Source organism: Equus przewalskii, chromosome 31 (genome assembly GCF_037783145.1).
Source record: "Equus przewalskii isolate Varuska chromosome 31, EquPr2, whole genome shotgun sequence".
NCBI classification, from domain to species: Eukaryota; Metazoa; Chordata; class Mammalia; order Perissodactyla; family Equidae; genus Equus; species Equus przewalskii.
Genome location: NC_091861.1, coordinates 25117079 through 25137211, shown reverse-complemented (window position 1 = coordinate 25137211; position 20133 = coordinate 25117079). Strand labels below are relative to the sequence as shown.

The following is a 20133-nucleotide window of genomic DNA, read 5'->3' as shown; positions in this document are numbered from 1 at the left end:
TACTGTTCGTTTATTTAAAGTTTGACTTGGTTTGTCTGTAATTGCCTTCAGCTATCTAGCTATGGCAACTACTCCTATTTTCATCCAACCTGTGATATATGCTCAGCTGTAAACCCTACATGTCACAATCTCGCTGGTGCAGCCACAGAAGGTGACCCAGATTACACAACACTGTGCGCTAATGCCAAGTTGTCTTGTTCAACAGCAGCTGCTCTAGGCTTTGCCTTATTGATATTCAGATTCAACGGACACAAATCACACGGCCCCTCTGACAAGCACACACTCTGCCTGTCTTCATTTTAAACGCGTTCAATAGCTACTTTCCTTCTTAAACACAGCTGAGGCCATTTGCTCTCCTCTGATTTTCCGTACTGCCACACACCTGACAAGATTATCCCAGAAACATTACTCCTGTTTTTATTTAGGGATGTTTGTGGAATATAATATCTTTATTTGTAAAACAGAAGCACATACAATAGAAAAGAAGCCCATTTCTCCCTGGCAAAAGAGACACTGTGAATCATTATCCTTTGGGAAAAACTGAGACTATCCCCTTGATTATAAGAGCAAATGTTGGAATACAAAGTTCTTTAAAAGTGGAGATAGACACATAGAATCAGGAATAAAGTGCAATATAACTTATGATTTACTTCCTTTTAAGGGCATCAATTATAAAGTGCCGAATCTGTTTTGTAAAAGTATAAACACAACACAACACTTTCTTTTCTATGTGGCTATTTGAGTCTCCCGCTCACCACTCAAAGAGAAAAAACAAGAACATTTTCTATATCTAAATACTCACTAGAAATCATAGAATCAGAAAACTGCTCACACTGACTGGTACCACTCAGTTGTTTAACACAGGACAATTCCTCACGGCACATTCTTTTTACTTCTTTTTTAAGCCTTGTCTTCTGTAGAACATGCAACATTATGAACTATTTGCAAGAAATATTTAAAAGTCAAGAAAAGTGCCAGACGATCAATAAATGGAAAAGGCTTACTTTTTATGTAGATGAACGGTGAGAAACTGAGGTAGAAGATGAGAAGGTAGTTAATTTTCTGAAGTGCCTTCATCTCATTTAGAGGACACGCTCTGATGCCTTGCTGGTGGTCTGGTCCCAGGATGATCCTGACCTCTGTCTGACTCAGAAGGGAGTGGGTGCCTCAGAGTCCCCGGATGCCATCTCTGCCCCTGCCCCTCTTACAGCTCCTTCTCGGAAAACACAGGGACTTAGATTCAAAAAGTAGTTGTGTTTCTTAGCATCTTACTTACACAGAAGGATGGGGTGATTTTTCAAACCTGGTGCAGATTTTTTCATGCTGGACTGGATTCATTTCCCCTCAGGCTTTTCCTACTAGTTTTCTTCCATTAACAATGCCTCCTCAAAAGGACCTACATTAGGTTAGTGTCTTCAATCAACTCTTAATAGAAGAATTAATTTCTGATGACTGTCTCGGCACACAATTATTATGATCTGACAACTCTTAAAGGAACACCCTATGTTCCTACATATTTCCTTTCATCTTCAGAACACAATTCACAGGCAACGTGAATTTTTCTATTCACAAATTCTACTCTCACAACTCAGTCAGATTTCTGTTATTGATAAAATAGAGTCTGGAGATTATTTAGGAGCAGTTTTTCTTCTATAAATCCAGAGCCTATTTTATTCCATGCTCATGATATTTAGATCCTCTTGGATTTCTTGAATTTTTGTTTTATCATAAATGTTGAGTGCAAACATGTTTGCTTATCTTTTATAGATACTTGTTATAAATACTACAATATTTTTCTTCAGATTAAATTGTTCAAGTCCTTAAGATCGTATTATTCTTAGATACTTTGTGGAAACGTCTATTAGTTAGAAGTGGACTGCTTATTCTCTGACTGGGTTTAGTACTAGCATATAGCCAGTGTCCATTGTTAAAACTGGTGGTTTGTTACACTTAAAATGCAATTTATATGACAGATTTTGTATAAAGCTCAATAGTTCTGTCAGATATTTATGTACGTTGAAGTCTTTATATTTCTTGCCATGTATCTAAACGGGGAATAATATTTTGATGGTTAGCTTAATATTTTCTACTAATGTTATTCTCTGACTTATTCCTAGAGGATTTTACTAGCCATAGTGGAATTTATCCATTTAAAATTATCTATTTCTTACAGAGTTCATGACAGTTATTATTTTTAAAGATTTTTTCCTATCATACAAATAATTTAATTTGGGCAATTTAACAATTAGAGTACAATAAGGTCGGAGGCATCATTAATCCTCTATTCTAATGCCTGTATTTTATCAAGTGGAGAATTGAGATGCAGAGCAATTTTACTGTCTGCCCAGAGTCGTCTAGTGAGTTAGTGGCAACATTAGGACTAGAGTCTCCCCATTGATTTCTAGAACATTATTCCTTCAATAAATCCCATGGATTCCTTTTCCATCTTTATTCTTATGTATCCCTTCACGCTTTTTGCAAAAAATCTCACTCTGGGAGGTCCACATATTGGACCGATCTAATCTTTCACCTGTCCTAAAAAAGGCCTCCAGGGAGGGATGAATAAATAGAGCATAGAGGATTTCTAGGGCAGTGAAAATACTCTGTATGATGTTATAATGATGAATACCTGTCGTTATACTTTTACCCAAACCCATAGATTGTACAACACCAAGAGTGAACCCTAGGGTAAGCTGTAGACTTTGGATAATTATAATGTATCAATCTAGGTTGATCCTTGGTAAAAAAATGTACCATTCTGGTGAGTGATGTTGATAAAAGGGGAGAAGCTGCATGTGTGGAGACATCTCTGTACCTCACTCTTAGTTTTGTTGTAAACCTAAAACTGTTCTAAAAAAAGTAAATTCTTAAAAAGAAAAAATCAAAGGCCTCCACCATGAACCTCAAGGCTAAGAGAGTCACAATATATAAGGCCACTTGATAGACTGGAGATGAAATGAGTAGCTACAGACGTGAAATCTGACAATATTAGAAAACTTTCCATATAGTGTGTTTAGTTAGGAATGTATCAACTAAAGAGATGAATAAATTTAGAGTTTTTCAAAAGACAAAAGTATCAAATATAATAAATGGTTGAGAAAACTTGTTATACAAAGAATGGTTGAAGAAATCATATGTGTTGAGCTTGAATATAGGAAAATTAAGAGATGTAGCCATTAAACAAGTAAGTGAATGGCTACCATGTGTCAGATTTGAGGCAAGTCAGGAAATTTTTGCAGAAGATGTAATATTTAAACTGCGTTTTCAAACAAGAGTACAACAAATAAATAGAGGAAGAGTGGTGTCTAAGGGCACTGCAGGAAAGGGTACACGTATAGGAATGGAAGCATAATATTGTTGGGCAGACCATGGAACTGCAAATATTCTGATATTGCAAAAACATTAATGTGAAGAGACGTCAGCACATAAGACTCAATAAACCACAAAATAAACATACCTTAACTTTCGATGCGAAAAAAGAAACCATAAATAGGTTTAAATGGTTTATTAGCACAATCAGATTTGCATTCAGAAAAATGACTCTAGTGGTAGGTAGCAATGGTTGGAAGAGGGCAGATGAGAAGCATGGAAACTGGTGAGAAGGATGTTGCTGTAGCCCTCAAAAGAGATGATGAGTACCTGAACTACAGCAGAGACAGTGAGGAGGACAAGAAAAAAACAGATAAAAGTAAACTAGATAGATCTAAAGGACCTCCATCAAGAATAAGACAACAGGAAAGCTCTAAGTTCTACCAGCTTGGTTATTTGGGCTAATAGTAATGCCATTCACAAGGATGAAGAATATAGGTGAGAGCTCTCAGACAAGAAGCAGCAAGCACTCTCCCCACAAGTCAAACACACTGATATGTATATTTGTATTTGGACAAAATATATCTTCGTAAAAGATACATAGGTGAGCTCAAAAAGAAAAAAAGAGAAATATTCAATTGGGACAGATATTTCTTGTCTTTGGCTTCATGCAGGAGGCCCAATTCCAATTCCTCCCATTGGCTCTGGAACGTACAACAGAAGTGGGGGTACCTGCTCTTGAACATGGATAGAAAGGGAATTATTCATGAGAAAGAGGAAATTCAATTCTGCCCTGGGTGTGAATGTAGGTCTCGACTTGCATTGACCATGCAGTGCAAACTCTAAGTCAAACACCTGATTTAAAAAAGAGGAGGCCAGCTGGTGGTATAGTGGTTCAGTTTGGCGCACTCCAATTTGGTGGCCTGGGTTTGTGGGTTCAGATGTGAGCACAGACCTACACCACTCATAAAGCCATGCTGTGGCAGGGACCTATGTATAAAATAGAGGAAAATTGGCACAGATGTTAGCTCAGGGACTATCTTCCTCAAGCAAAAAGAGGAAGATGGGCAATAGATGTTAACTCAGGGACAATCTTCCTCACCAAAAAAGGGAAAAAAATGAAAAAGAAAGTACTGGTTTGGAAATAGGGATATCAATGGGCCAAATGAGATAAGACTAATAGGAACCATTATGTGGGGATGCTACAATTCACAGTTCATACAGGATTCCCATGGATGGCAACCTCTACTGAAGATGAGCTCACAGTCTAAAATTATAGGTCAAACTAGAAAGCCACTGCCACGGGAGACATCAGATGTGAAAATGGGAAACATTCACACTCAAAAGACTCAAGATAATAGAGCTATCTGAGAAGACTTGAAAATAACATTATGAAATAAGTCTGTTCAAATTTTACAAGATTCCAATGACATTTTTTACAGAAGTAGAAAAAGACAATCCCTAAATTTATGTGGAACCACAAAAGACCCCAAATTGCCAAAGCAATCCTAAAAAAGAAGAACAAAGAGGGAAGCATCACACTTCCTAATTTCAAGCTATACTATAAAGTGATAGTAATCAAAACAGTGTGGTACTGGCATAGAGACAGACAAATAGACAAATGGAACAAGATCAAGAGCCCTAAAATAAACCCATGCATACACAGTCAACTAATATTTGATGAGGGAGCCAAGAATTTTCAATGGAGAAAAAGCAGTCCCTTCAATAAATGGTGCTGGGAAAATTAGATATTCACAAGTAAAAGAATGAAACTAGACCCCTATCTTATACTACTTGCAAAAATTAACTTGAAATGGATTAAAGACTTACATGTAAGACCAGAAACCATAAAACTTCTAGAATAAAACATGGGAATAAAGCCCCTTGACATGGGTCTTTTTGGCTCACTATGAAGTCATTGTTCTAGCCTTGATTTATACAGAACAATCTCCTTGTGACTAGCCTGACCCTTTTCACTAGTCCAACAGATTTACTCAAAAACAAATTGACATTGACTACCTGGCTCACGTGGTCATAAGTGCTGGCAAAGCAGCAGCAAATGAAACAGACACTATCACTGCTCTCATAGAGGTAGGAAAAAGACAATAAAAATAAATAAATATGTAATAAATATATTTCAGGTGGTAAACCCTATGGAAAGAAATCAACAAGGATGTGAGGAACAGCATGTGCTAGGGAGGTGGAGGATTGCTATTTTACACAAGGTGGTCAAGGAAGGCCTTCTGATCAGGCGTGATATGAGAAGAAACCTGAAGGAAATAGAGGAGTAAGCCAAGTAGGTTACTTTGGGAAGTAATCCTACCCTTAACCCTAACCCTATAGGAAGAGATTTCCAGGTAGGGGTATTATCAAGGCAATTTGAAGTGAGAGTATGTTTGATGGGTTTGAGAAACAGCAAGGAGGCCACTTGCTTGTAGACTGAGCAAGGAGAAGACTAGTTGAAGACGTCAGAAAGGCAAGAGGAGGCTGATTCTTGGCAGAACCTTGAAGCCATTGTAACCCTTGGTTTTTACGGTCAGTGAAATGTGGAGTCATTTCAGGGTCTTGAATGAAGTAGCAACAGGATCAGATTTGTATGTTTAAAGGATTACTTTGGCAGCCACATGAACAATAGGCTACGTAGCAGGGCAAGGTGGAAACTGTGAGACCAGTTAGAAAGTGATTGAACAATCCAGGCAAGAACTGGCAGTGGTGACCAAGGTGGTACTAATGGTGGTGGTGGTGGAAACCGCTCAGATTCTGGAGATATTTTGAAGGCAAAGCTAATATGACTTTTTTGATGAATAGAATGTTTGTGGTATGAGAAAAAGAGTGCATAAACATAACCCAAAGACGTTTGGCTTGTGGAACTTAAAGGTGAGATTATCACTTTTATAGGTGATGAAAAATACAAAAAATAATTTGATCAGGAGAAGGAAGCAGGAATATAGATTTAGAAGTTAAATTTTGAGAAGTCTGTTAGGCTTATCAGTACATAGATATGTCAAATAAATAGTTGCATATATGAGTCTGGAGCTCATGAGAGAAGTCTAGGTTAGATGTATAATCTATACAATGATGGTATCTGAAGCTAGTTGGCGAGATCACATGTTATGAGGCACTGGGCTAAATCACAATGGAGAGAACACTGACCTGACAGAGTTAGGGTATTTAGGGCTCCAGGCCCATAGGCTGTGTTCAAAACAGGAACTCAGGCCCACAGCGGGAAGAGAAACCAATCAACAAGCCCAGCAGAAGCTCAAATGTGCTGAAAAAAGAATGATAAGAATGAAAGTGAAAGAACAAGCTTGATTGGCACATGGGAGAATAGTCTAAGGGCAACAAGACTAATTCCTGTTCCCAGTGTCTACTGCTTTGGCAAAAATGTCAGTAGCTCCATAAGGCTGAGTCTACAGTTTGAAGTTCCCTAGTGAGTATAGCTGAGCAAGCCAGAGCAAAGCAATTGCCTGACAGATAAAAGAGTCCTTGTTTGTCCAAAACAGACATATGTGCCCGTAATTGAGATGCATTCAGTTATGGGCTCCTTCTTACAACTACTGACACTCATTTCCAATCAGGACATGAACCATTGAAAGGTATTAACCCTTGAGAAATATTTTCTTTGGCTGGATTCACATTTAAGAACGTAAGAGTTCTTAGAGTATAAGTAACAGGTTATCTTAAGAAATAAAGAATTTATTGGCAGAATACTTCAGGCCTCATAGAATGGATGAGAACTCAGGAGAACAGGTTTGAATAGAATGGAACCATGGTGGAGCAGAGTCAAGACAATAAGAAGCACACAATTTCATCAGGGTAATACCACTCAAATGAGTGAATCTCAATTGCTTTCCAGATTCTGTCGAAGTCCAGGGAGAGAGAATCAGAACGCCCAACCCAAGGTTAGGCAGTGTACTTTGATTTGTGTGCACTGCTACCAAACTACACCACGAGGGAAAGTGGTAACTCCTCCAAGGAATTTAGGATACTGCTGTCACATGAAGGGGACCTGGATGCAGGTAACCAAAAGGAGCAAATGCCCCATATCAACCTAGAGAGAAAAAGGTTAATTAAGAATCCATGTCAAACTTGAGTATCTGTAAGGGGCTTTTAAATTTAAACAAGAACCACAGTGACAAAATCCAATGAATAAATCATTGTGCATTGCGACGTGAAAAAATTAGTCCCCATTGAAGGAAAGGCCCACTGAAAAATTATTGTATATATTAAAAATGTACTTATTTGTGTTACTGAGTTCTGCAAAAGTTGGAGAGATATTTTCTAGAATTGTAAGGAAAACACAAAGATAAATTTGACAAGTCACATAAAACAATTATTTGATTAATTTATTGGCATATATGAACTTACCTTTTTAAAACCCAGTAATTTCCTTTAGAAATTATTATATTTCATTTAAAGATGTATAAAGACATCTTTTTAAAAACTGACTTACTGAGTTCAGGTGGCAGCCCTGGTTCTAATTAATTTATGTTCCTACTCTGAAATCAAAACAGATGAGTCCTTTTTGCTCCATCTCCTCATTCAATTATCACCACCACACAGAAGTAGAAACAGCCACAGAGTCTGGGATTCAAATAGGAGAGACAATATGAAAAAACAATCTGTTCACATCGTAAATCGTTGTCACACTTCTAAGAAAAGAATGCGAGCAATTCTGAGTAGTTGTCATCAATGACGTCAATACTAATTTCTAAAATCCTTAGTGGACTGAAACCTTTAGCACCTATATTGTTTCTTATGGGTGCTATAAATAATGATTGCATAGAATTTTGTGTGCATCGCTCATGACAAGGGAGGGCAAAGGAGTACAGAGGAATTCATGTGCTGACGCTGGTCTTCTGGGAGCCTGGCTCACCATTTCAGGTGCATAATCACAAGGTCCATGAGCCGGCAGAATCTTCAGGAAGCTTTTTATCCAGTACACGTTCTGTGGCTTTCTTCCCATGAATTATGCTTATATCTATAAATAAATGTATCTAGCCTCTCTGTGGAGGAGGAGAAGAGATGTAGGAGTTGGGAGGCTGAAGAGAGTAGAGTGGAAGCTCAGAGCTTGGACCAATAGCTGCCCAAAGCTTTTTCACCGTTAGCATCCCCAAGACATTTGGGATGAGCTCTGAGAATATTTCTGAGCCCAAGTACTCATTACTGAAAAAAATTCCCCAAACCTCAGATTTAGAGTTTTTATCTCCCTGGGCTTACCTATAAGCAGTAGTAGAAGATACCAGCACAAAGAGCTATTATTTCTTTAAAACTTTGATAGTTTTAACAAATGAAACTATAGCTTCAAAAATTCAAACCCACTAAGAATTCAAAATAAATTTTAGTTTACCAGTGATTCTTTGCCTTGCAAACAGATAAACTCATACATTACATTCCTTCCAAAAATGTTCTGTGTATCTTTTTTCCTTCCTTATAAAACAAACTTTGTGTGAAATATGGCAGATGTGAGCACTCAAATCTAATTCTTTTGTTATAGCATTCAGAATCATTTGTCGAGTCTTAAATATACGCTAGGTTTTGGGGCAACAACGATAAATTCACCTGGTCTCTCACATTAAGAGCTCATATTAAAATCAGTGTAGACAACCATGAATATAATGAATTGTAGCATAATGAGATAAGTGTTATAAAACATGTTCAAAAGTCTATGAAAGCATGAATGCAAAAGTGATTAATTTTGCCTGAAAATTCTGAGACAACTTCATGGGAGAGATGCTATTTTAAAAGGAGTTTTTAAGAATAAGTAAAAGTGTGCCAAGCACCAAAGTGCAATCAGGTATCCTAGGCTCAGGAGAGAGCAGAATATACAAAGGTGTTTGTGGAATCAGCAAATAATTGGGATTGGCTTGACCAAAGAATGCTGAGGGGGAAGTACTGAAAGGTATGTCTGAAAGAGTAGGCTAAGAGCAGATTTCATGACCTGCAACGTCATGCCAAGGAGTTTGGAGCATCAACAAACGATCATAAGGAAGAGAGTGATATAATCAGATTAGTGGCTTAATCTTAAGAATGACTATTCCAGTTGTGATATGAGGGATAAAATGGGATCATCTGGGTAAGAGGGATTGTGGTCATCCACAGCAGGAGGAAGGGGAGAGCCAACTATGGCCTGCAAGCCAGCTCTGAACAGCTGCCTATTTTTATACAACCTGCAAGCCAAGAATGGGTTTTTACATTTTTAAGTGGTTGAAAAATTTTAAATAGAATAATATTTCATGAAATGTGAAATTTAAAACTTATACAAAAGTCAAATTTCTGTGTCCATAAATAAAGTTTTATTGGAACACAGCGATGTTCATTCACATACATATTGTCCGTGGCTGCATTCACACTACAATGGTAGAATTGAAGGTTGGCAACAGAGACTATATGGTCCATAAAGCCTAAAATATTTATCACCTAGCCTTTTACTGAAAAAGTTTGCTGGCCCCTGGTCTAGAGTATGAACAAACTGGATGGCTAGGCCCAATATGAGTTATCTCAGAAAGATTCTCTCACCATATGTAGAGTATCAGCGCTACCTCAGAATAGAAATGGCTCTAGTTTTTAACCTAGTTCAAGTTCCTGTAACTGATAAAATCTTAAATAAAGAAAAATATCACTACAAGAGAATATTAGGTAAGCTGGCAGTAAGCTGGTGATCCAACTCTCCTTCTTTTCCCTGACAACACCACAATACCATTGAAATGATTTTCTTGAAAAAAACATTAAAATATTGGAGAACTCCATAGTGCACTGAAAACGGGGAGGAAGCTAGCTCTATGGGACAAATTTCAAGGAATTTCTGACAGGTATTATGTTTTTAAGACAAGACTAAAGGAAGCCATGGAGAGTCAACATGCACCTTCCATTCTGGAGAAAGTGTTATTATTCGGGAAGAAGTAGAAGAAATATTTTGAGGAATGGTGATTAAAAATCACAAGCCTTGATGTCAGGCAGTCCTGGCTATAATCCTGTCTTTGTAACTTCATTCCTTAACTAAATATTTAGCAATTACCAACTGCATATCAGATCACTACATGAGATTGTGCAAGCTTAACATCTCTGAACCTTTTTATTAAACAAGTACCTTATAGATTGACCGTGAAAATCAAATAACCACCACCACCACCACTGCCACGACAAGGACAACAACAGACACTTCCAAAGTGCCTGCTGTGTGTTCAACATTGTTCTAAGCACTTCACACATTCATTCCTTTAAATCCTCAAGACACCATTTTATAGATGAGGAAATCAAAGTACAGGAGAAGTTAAGTAAATTGCACAAGGTTCTGCAGCTTGTGGGTACAGAGTTGTGATTTGAAATCAGATAGACTGTAGACAGAGTCCACGTTCTTAACCACTGCACTGGACTATTATTCCAAATAAAATGAAATATCAAAGCGACAGGATGTCTGTGTTGTGATTGTTCAATAAATAGTGACTGTAACTATATTTTGTGGAAATCATATTAAATAATGATATAGAGATGAGGGCTACCAAGTAGACAGAATGGAAGATAGATGGAAATCACTTCACTTGAAAACTTTTGCATCAATGGCATTCAAAGGAAGCTGTGCCAGGAGACCCAACGGAAAGAAAAGCCATATCACACAAAAACCAACGTGGTGAGGAAGCACTTCTTACTGAGATACAGTTCTTCCCTGATGTAGTGAGCTGCCCTCCCAGGAAGGATGTCAGACAGAGCTACACCTGGGTCCACAATGGGGGCTGGGCATAAAATTAAAATTAGACACAGGAAAGCTAGTGTCCAGTACTGAAACATCAACAAACACAGGATTGATCAGAAAAACGTTCCCTGCCTTAACTACACATGGCGTCTCTCTATGACCCTAGTGTTGCTGAGCTGGTATAACTTTCATCAACCAACCCTCCAAAGCAAAATCTGAAAGGGGACATTAATAGAATGTAGGTGGGCAGTAAGGGAGTCTGAAAAGATTTGAATCATGGAGCTTTTTGGAAAATACCAGTCTCCATAATTAAAAATTAGTAAATGGGGGAGGAGTTTTGCACTATCTTTGAAATTAAAGAAAATATTTACTTTATTAAACTAGAACTGAAAGATGAGAAGAATTGACTGAGTCAAGGGGACAGCATAGTAAAACACCAGAGCAGAACTGAAAATAGCTTTCAAAAGATTTTTCTCTGCCTCACACTATGCATCAAGATAAATTTTTTGGTGGATGAATGATTTAAATGAAAAATATAAAACAATAAATAATGTATAATAGAATGTAGATCCAACTATATGATTTTAGAATAGGGAAAACTTTCTACAACTAACTACCAAAACAAACACTATAAAGGAAACGTATTAATGTATTGGATCTGATTGAAAAGCATACGAAAAACTGAGAAAAACAGCGGTAATCTATATAGCAAAAGACCATTTGTATGGGCTTCTTCCTATTACAGGGCCTTTGCACATGCTGCTCTCTTTGTCTGTAAATGCTCCACTATTTCATCCTTCAGTGCTCAGTGTCATCATCAAGTGTTATTTCCTCAGGGAGGTTTTCATGGTCTACTGCATTTGTTTCCCGGGGCTGCCATAACAAAGTACCACAACTGGGTGCATTAAACAACAGATATGTATTATCTCACAGTTCTGGAGGCTACAAGTATGAGAGCAAGGTGTTGGCAGTGTTGGTTCCTTCTGAGGGCTGTGAGGAAGAAACCTCACAGGGAACCCGCCTCTCTCTAGCTCCTAGTGCTTTGCTGGCAACAGTTGATGTTCCCTGGCTTCTGCTGCATTACACCGTCTCTGCCTTCATCTTCACATGGTGTCTCTGTGTGTGTGTATCTCTTTCCAAATTTCTCCTTTTGATAAGAACACAAGTCGTTTTGGATTAGGGGTCCATCCTACGCTGGTGTGTGCTCATCTTAACCAATTACATCTGCAATGACCCTATTTCCAAATAAGGTCAAGTTCTGAGAAACTGTGGGTTAGGACTTCACCATATGAATTTTGGGGGACCCAATTCAACCCATAACATCCACTTAATCAAATCCTCCTATTTATATTCACTCTTCAAATACTGGGGGAAATAGTCCTTTCCTTTGTCCCATGCATCAGAGATGTAGCTTTACATTTGTTTGTGTTATTGGTTTATTAATATCTGCTCCACAAAACTGTGAGCACAATCAAAGCTGAAATTATTTCAATGACAAACGGAACAAGATTCATTTGTTCACTCAACAGTTACTCTGTGCAATGCCCTGGATTAGGTATCAGGCATGCAGCAGCATACAAGTCAGACACAGTCCTTACCTTCAAAAACCACACGTTTTAATAGAGAAGTAGATGATGATGATGCTGATGATAGATAGATAGGTAGATAGATAGATGGATGATATATAGATTGATGATAGATGAGAGAGAGAGAGATGGTGTATATGATGAGTACAGGGACAAGAGATGTACTGCTCAATAATCAATGCTAGAAAGTCCATTTTACTTTCTGCCCCAATTTTTCCTTTTGCCCTGAAAAAGTTTCATCCCTGGCCCCTCCAGCCTTCCTTCACTGTAGGCTAAGTCTCTAATTAGCAGTAAGCAATGCAGGCTAAGTTTATCCATACATTGGAAGCTCTCTCTCTCTCTCTCTCTTTACTATGTGGTGAGACCCAGAAGTAACTTATTGCTGCTACATTCAGTCTGTGGTGTAGGGGATGATGCTGAAACATGGAGCTCTAGCATCCTACGTACACTCAGGTGCACAAGTGGTCGTTTGGGTTACTGTTTAAGTGTGAGCTCTGGAGTCAGACAACTCTGCTTTCAGAACCCACTCTGCATCTTTTTGCATAACCAGGGCAAATTAGTAAATCTATGCGCCCTGATCTTTAAATGAGGTTAATAAAGTACCCACTTACGGTTATTGTAATAATTAAATATTAATTACACAAACTGCTTAATACATTAATACAGCCCATAATAAAGAATCATGAAATAGTAACTAATAATATGAGGGCGAATCCTCCAGGCTGCTCTTCCATCAGATTTCTAATTTTATTCTATTTTCCTTTTGGGATTTCCTGTTCGCTCTGGTTGTTAGGAGCACATAAACCTTTATCTGAAAATCTATGCCCCAAAGACCATGGAAACCCAGCATGCTAGAACTGTACCAGGCAGAGAAAGAACCCAGAAGTGGGTATTTTTTTCTCTAGAGACAGAAGTACAAGGTACTTGCAGGTATTGAGCACAACTTGACGTCTTAGCCGTAAAGATTTCTTGGCCACCCAAATTCAGAGCAGTGTATATATAGGGAAAAAAATCTCAGAGCCTGCTCCCTAGGATCAAAATTCATCAGCAACTTTTACTAACTCCATCCACTATTAGTGGATTTGTCCACTCTGGAGTTTGCCTGCTACCTAGCGTGTCAGTATTAGCCTGTTTCTCTCATCTGAGTTAATCCCCCAGAGTTTAGATCTGATTTCCCAACTGTTCCTTCCTGCAACATTTGTCTTCTCTGACCTCACCATTTTGACTGCCTATACCTATCACACCATTAGTTTTATTCTAATCAGAAAATCTTAGAAAGCCTTTTCTCAAAGCTCCCAACACTCCAGAGTGCCAACATATAAGACCTCATCCTTGGAACATTCGCCTTCCTTAAACACTACTCATTACTTTCAATAGTTCAATGCTATTTCCTATCATATCATTAATTATCATCCCATGACATTCAAGGAAGCTTGTAGTTTATATCCCTCTGCTATCTAACTGTATTTCCTGCTCTTCTTCATGCAGAAATGTTCAAGAATCTACATAAACACCATTTACAAAATGAATAGCTTTGCATCAACCTTTCCTAATTTGAAAATTTTATGTTTTACATGCAAGATTATTCATGGCTTCATTGCAACAATAAAATATTGGGAAAACTTATATGTCCATCCAAAGGGGATGGGTTAAAATTTATGGTGTGAATATTTAATGGGATACTGAACAGCTGTTAAAGAAAAGAATAAAAAAGTTATTTATGAACTTGATCAAAAAATTCTTCAAAGGATACTGTGAAAAAGCAATGCAAAAAATGGTATGTATAGTACCATTTGTGTTACATTTGTCCATGTAACATTTGTGTTACAAAAAGAAGGGATTTTAATTATGTAGTCACTTATATTTGCATAAGATATCAGAAGAATTAAAAAGAAAACCCAATAATTTTATTTCCCTTTGGGAAGGACCCTGCGTGGCTGGGCAAGAGGATTGAGTTGGAGAAGTTTTGTCATATGCCTTTTTATACTCACCTTTTTTGACTTTGAAATTTATGACTATAGTAGTTACTTAAAAATTAAATTAAGAAAAAGTTTCATGATTTATTCTGAGAGATTAGTTTTGTCTCAGCCTTTAATCACATTTTGTTTAAAAAATATTTTGTTTTTATCCTCTACCAGAGTTTAATCATTGCAAAGACATTTCAATCCATAATGAAAATCCAAATTAAAATTAAAACTCACCTACCTGTGGGGATCTTATAAATTGGCAGATACATAGGCAATGCTAACTGTATCATAATTTAATCCTTACCTGATTTTTTCCATCATTTGTTTTAACATTAATTTCAGAAACATTAAAATGTAAGATATTTTATTATTATAAAAAATGGAGAATTTCTAAGGTTCAACTTATGTCTTAACTCCAGTAGGTTTTTACCCATCTCATTGATCTTCTTCCTGTCTTTTGTTGGTTTTCTGTATTTGAAATATTTACTACACAATTTGGAGTTGGTTACAATAATCACCATTTACCTAGCACGTGTCCCAATCCTGCATGTTAGGTAGCATTGTCCTATTTCACTCATAAGGAAACTGATGTCCAGAGTAGTTAAGTAATTAAAAGGATTCGAAACCAGGTCTGTCTGATTCAGGAGACTGGATGCTTCCCATTCAGTTATATTTTGTTTTGTATAATTTCTGATTATTTCATTTGCTTATTTTAGAACAAATTACCAGTAAACCCTTGGCAGATGTGAAATTGGCAGTGCTCAATTTTGTCCTTCACAGCACCAAGCACAACCCTGCGAACTTCATCATTCTTCATAAAATGCTTTTATATAATGAGGGCATATTTTGTTGAAAATTGTGACATTTGGGAAAAGAGCCATCAAATATACACGTATAATTAAAACGTGAAAATATGGAGCTGGCCTGGTGGTGCAGCGGTCAAGTTTACATGCTCCACTTTGGTGGCCCAGTTCACTGCTTGGATCCTGGGTGTAGACCTACACATTGATCGTCAAGCCATGCTGTGTCAGGTGTCCCACATATAAAGTAGAGGAAGATGGGCATGGATGTTAGCTCCAGACCAGTCTTCCTCAGCAAAAAAAGAAAGAGGAGGATTGGTGGCAGGTGTTAGCTTAGGACTAATATTCCTCAAAAAAAAAAAAAAAGAAAAGAAAAGAAAAGAAAATATCCTTCCAGGCTTAAATTATGCAATTTTGATCGATATGAATGTAATAATCTTCCTGGTGTCACAATATTTGAGAATGGAAATATTTACAAGAGTTTATAACATTTATAATTACTGTATAGTTAAAAGCAGAGTGTATTCCTGTGCTTATAGGTTTAATACTGACTGAAGCAACTACTCATGGTCAGTTAAATTATTTAAGGTTCAGATTCATGTGATGGTTGTTTGCCAGATTTCCAAAGTTTAAACTGTTTTGCTTTAACATGCAAACTTCCCCTGAACATTTTTTATTTTACAGACCACACAAACTGAATCAGATAAGATGCTGGCTATTCTCTGGGGAGCTCCCGAAAGCAATGGTGTGTGATACAGTTCTTCTTACTTTTGATGAATTCCTCCATGAAGAACATGTTTTCTCTGCCGTGCCTGTAGTTGATACCACCAGGGAGCAATTCCACTGTCACTGATGAATGCTAGCTAGGTCAGACCTTGTCAGAGCAAATGAAAGTCTTGTGATTAGTATTCTGTACCTTCTTACTAATGAACCTTCTAGTCGTGAAATCTGTCTGTACTTATAATCTTCTTCTAACTACTAAGTGCCCTTGAAAGGTTAGATAAGTGGGAAAGCGTACCATTGGGTTTGGTTTTTTTCTTTCTTGCATCACGCCTTTCAAATTTAGTTTTGGGCTTCTTGTTTATGACTCTTAGGATTAGAACTGGTCAATATTAGGACAGTGACAACCTTGGTTATACAATTCCAACATGCAAACAAGTTATAAATACACAAAAACATGTATAATCATAATAATAAATATTTTTTGGAAACACTCAACTTCTTGGGAAGCATTTTGACAGTAGAAAAAATATGCAAGAGTGTTTGTACCAGACTTTGCTATAAAAACATTTAATTGGAAAAAGTTATGAATGAGAAAAGTTTTGCACTAACAAGAGTGAAACAAGAGTGACTTTGAACTCAACATTTAAGGAAATGTTATTCAACATGACCTGAGCTGCTTTTGGCTTAAAATAAAAAATGTATGTATTCTTAACTGCACAAGAATTTATTTGTGATTGCTCCAGATCAATTACATATTTCATTAAGTCCAAGACATCATCAATTGTAAGGTACCTCATTATTTTGTGTATCACTAAGAAAGAAAAAATGATGCCAATTAAACTGTGAGAAGATATTGATTATAAGTCACATCAGAGATGTTAAAATGTGAAAAAAAAAAGCACTTCTTCGAGCTGATGAAATAGGGATTGTTGTAAAAAATATGGATACTAGGTATAGGAGTGTGGGAAACCTTCTTTGCTAACATCATCTTTCCTAACCAACATTTCAATCAAACTTATATTTGCCAGGGCCTGAAACTGAGTAAAGTCTATCAGAATTTACACATCTTTTTTTCTTTTAGTTTTAATTGAGGAGGTACTCTACTCAGCTCTGTTAATAAAATGCTAGTAATTCATTCCATTATGCGATCCAGGGATAAGCAAATTTCCATAAAAGATCAGACAGTAAATATTTTAGGCTTTTGTGAACCATACAGTTTCTGATAAAAATACTCAACTTCAGCTATTTTAGCACAAAAGCAGCCATAGACAATTAAAACTTTATTAATAGATGCTGAATTTCAAATTTGATATAATTTTCATGTGTCATGAAATTGTATTCTTCTTTTGCGCTTTTTACAATCACTTAAAAATCGTCTTGGGACTTCTTCCAGGAAAATGGAGTAGACACACTTTTCCCTATTTCTTCTGCTAATTACAACTAAAAACCCTGGACTTTATATATAAAGCAAACATAAGAAGACTGTGGAAGATAGAGAGAAGAAAGCAGACTGGTTAGAGAACTCATTGCCAAGAAATGACATGATGGTGAGCATTTTTGGGGGGAGAGGGGAAGCTTATTTATCCAAGACTTGGAATTCAAAAAGCCAGCAACTCAGAAATAATACCAATGAATGCAGACAAAAAAACCTCTAGCAAAAACCTGCTTTTTTTAGCTAAAGGACTAAGAAAGAGGCAACATAGCAAGACAGAAAAACTTTTAAACAATAACCACTTGACTCCAGCCAAACACCTCAGAAAAAGCTGTGGCCCCATCTCTACTCATTCCAGGAAAGGCCAAGTGGGGCCTCTAGACTTCCATCCCACCAAGCTGTAACAAGGCACCCCAAATCTCCCACTGGGGTTGTGCCAGAGAAGGGAATAGGGACTTGAATCCCACTAGGTGATAAAAAGGCCTTTCTCCATATTGACAATGGAGACTATATGGGGTGCCTGGATTACCAACCACATCCAGCAGTTATGAAGCACCCCTCCCCACTGGAGTGGTGTCATAGGAGCTCTACTGGGAAATTAGAACATTTCCCCCCAAGCAGTGGTAATGATTCACCGCCCCTGCTGTGATGTCAGTTGAGGCCACATGGGAGCAACAATATAATATTCCTTCCCCTCCCAGTCAAAGATGTACACTGCTTGTGGATGTCAACAAAGACTGAGTGTGGAACCTGGACTTCTACCCTACCTGACAGTAATGACAATGCACCCAGCCCTTTCCCATGCAGGAGTAGTGTCAGAGGAAACCAGTTAACACAGAAGGTTTAAATGAGACCCAGAGGCTCTTAATGTAATATGCAAAATTTAAGATTTCAATACAAAAATCACTCAACATAGCAAGAACCAGAAGGATCTCAAACTGAATGAGAAAAAGACAATCAGTGGATGCCAACATTGAGATGAAAGATTTTAAAGCAACCATATAAAAATACATCAGTGAACAATTACAAACGCCCTTGAAACACATGAAAAAATAGAAACCCTCAGCAAAGAAATGGAAAGTCTCCATAAAGAAATAGACAACATAAAGAAGAACCATATGGAAATTTTAGAACTAAAAATACAATAACCTAAACAAACAAAAAAAGGTAGATCAAAATGGAATTAGAAAAACTGTTCAAGTGATCCACACCAAGGCAGAAAAAGGAGAGCAGAAAAATAGCAAACAGAAAACAAAAGCTAAAATGGCAGACTTAAGCCCTAACATATCAATAATTATATTAAACGTAAATAGGCAAAATACACCAATCAAAAGACAGAGATTCTCAAAGTAGACTTAAAAACATGGCCTAACTGTATGCTGTCTATAAGAAACTCACTTCAAATATAACCATATAGGCAGGTTGAAAGTAAAAGGAGGTAAGAGAACATATTATGCAAACATTAAGTAAAGGAAAGCAAGAATGGCTATATTAATATTAGATAAAGTTGACCTAAGAGGAGAGAAAATTACCAGAGACAGAGAGGGACATTGTACAAACCAAGAGTACATTGCAATCCTAAATGTGTATACACCAAAAATCAGAGCTTCAAAATATGTGAAGCAAAAACCAATAGAACCGAAAAGACAAGTAGACAAGTCTCCAATTATAATTGGGGACTTCAACATCCCTGTATCAAAAATTGGTACGAAAATTAGACAAAAATTCAGGAAAGATATAGAAGAACTCAGCAACATAATAAACCAACATGATCTAATTGACGTTTATAGGACATTCCACCCAACAACAGCAGAATACACATTCTTCTCAAACTTGCATGGAAATTATATCAAGATAGACCATAACTTAGACCATATAACAAACCACAACAAATTTAAAAGAATTGAAATCATACAGAGTTTATTCTCTAAACATAATGAAATCAAACTAAAAGAAAATCAATAGCAGGGGCCAGCCCCATGGTTGTGGGGTTAAAGTTCCATGTGTTATGCTTTGGTGGCACAGGTTCGTGGGTTCAGATCCTGGGCACTGACCTACCCCACTCATCAGCCATGCTGTGGAGGCATCCCACATACAAAGTAGAGGAAGACTGGCAGAGATGTTAGCTCAGGTACAATCTTCCTCCAGCAAAAAAAAAAAAAAAAAAAAAAAGAAGGGAAGATTGACAATGGATATTACCTCAGGGTGAGTCTTCCTCACCAAAAAAAAAAAAAAAAAAAAAATCAGTAGCAGAAAAATGCCAAGAAAATATCCAAAAACTTGGGCACTAAACAACACACTTCTAAACAGTACATGAATCAAAGAGGAAGACTCAAGGGAAATCAAAAAGTATATAAAATGAAAATACAACACATCAAAATTTGTGAGACACAAAGTACTGAGAGGAAAATTAATAGCACTAAATGCATACATTAGAAAAGAGAAAAAGTCCCAATCAACAATCTAAGAAACCCCTCAAGAACCTAGTAAAAGAAGACTAAAATAAAGCAAGAAGAAGGAAAAAAATAAAGATGAGAGCAGAAATCAATGAAATTGAAAACGGAATAGAGAAAATCAATGGGACAAGTGCTGATTTTTTCAAATGATCAATAAAACTGACAAA

At 37.1% G+C, this 20133-nt stretch overlaps 1 protein-coding gene across 1 annotated transcript in view; it reads right to left on the bottom strand.

The window, feature by feature from the left end:
• CRB1 (crumbs cell polarity complex component 1) overlaps positions 1-1280 on the bottom strand; it is a 198536-nt gene extending 197256 nt beyond the window's left edge. Inside the window, exon 1 of the mRNA XM_008525733.2 lies at positions 1005-1280. Coding sequence (XP_008523955.2) covers positions 1005-1077 — 73 coding nt within the window. The 5' untranslated portion in view covers positions 1078-1280. The remainder of the gene's footprint in view (positions 1-1004) is intronic.
• Positions 1281-20133: the final 18853 nt, after the last annotated feature.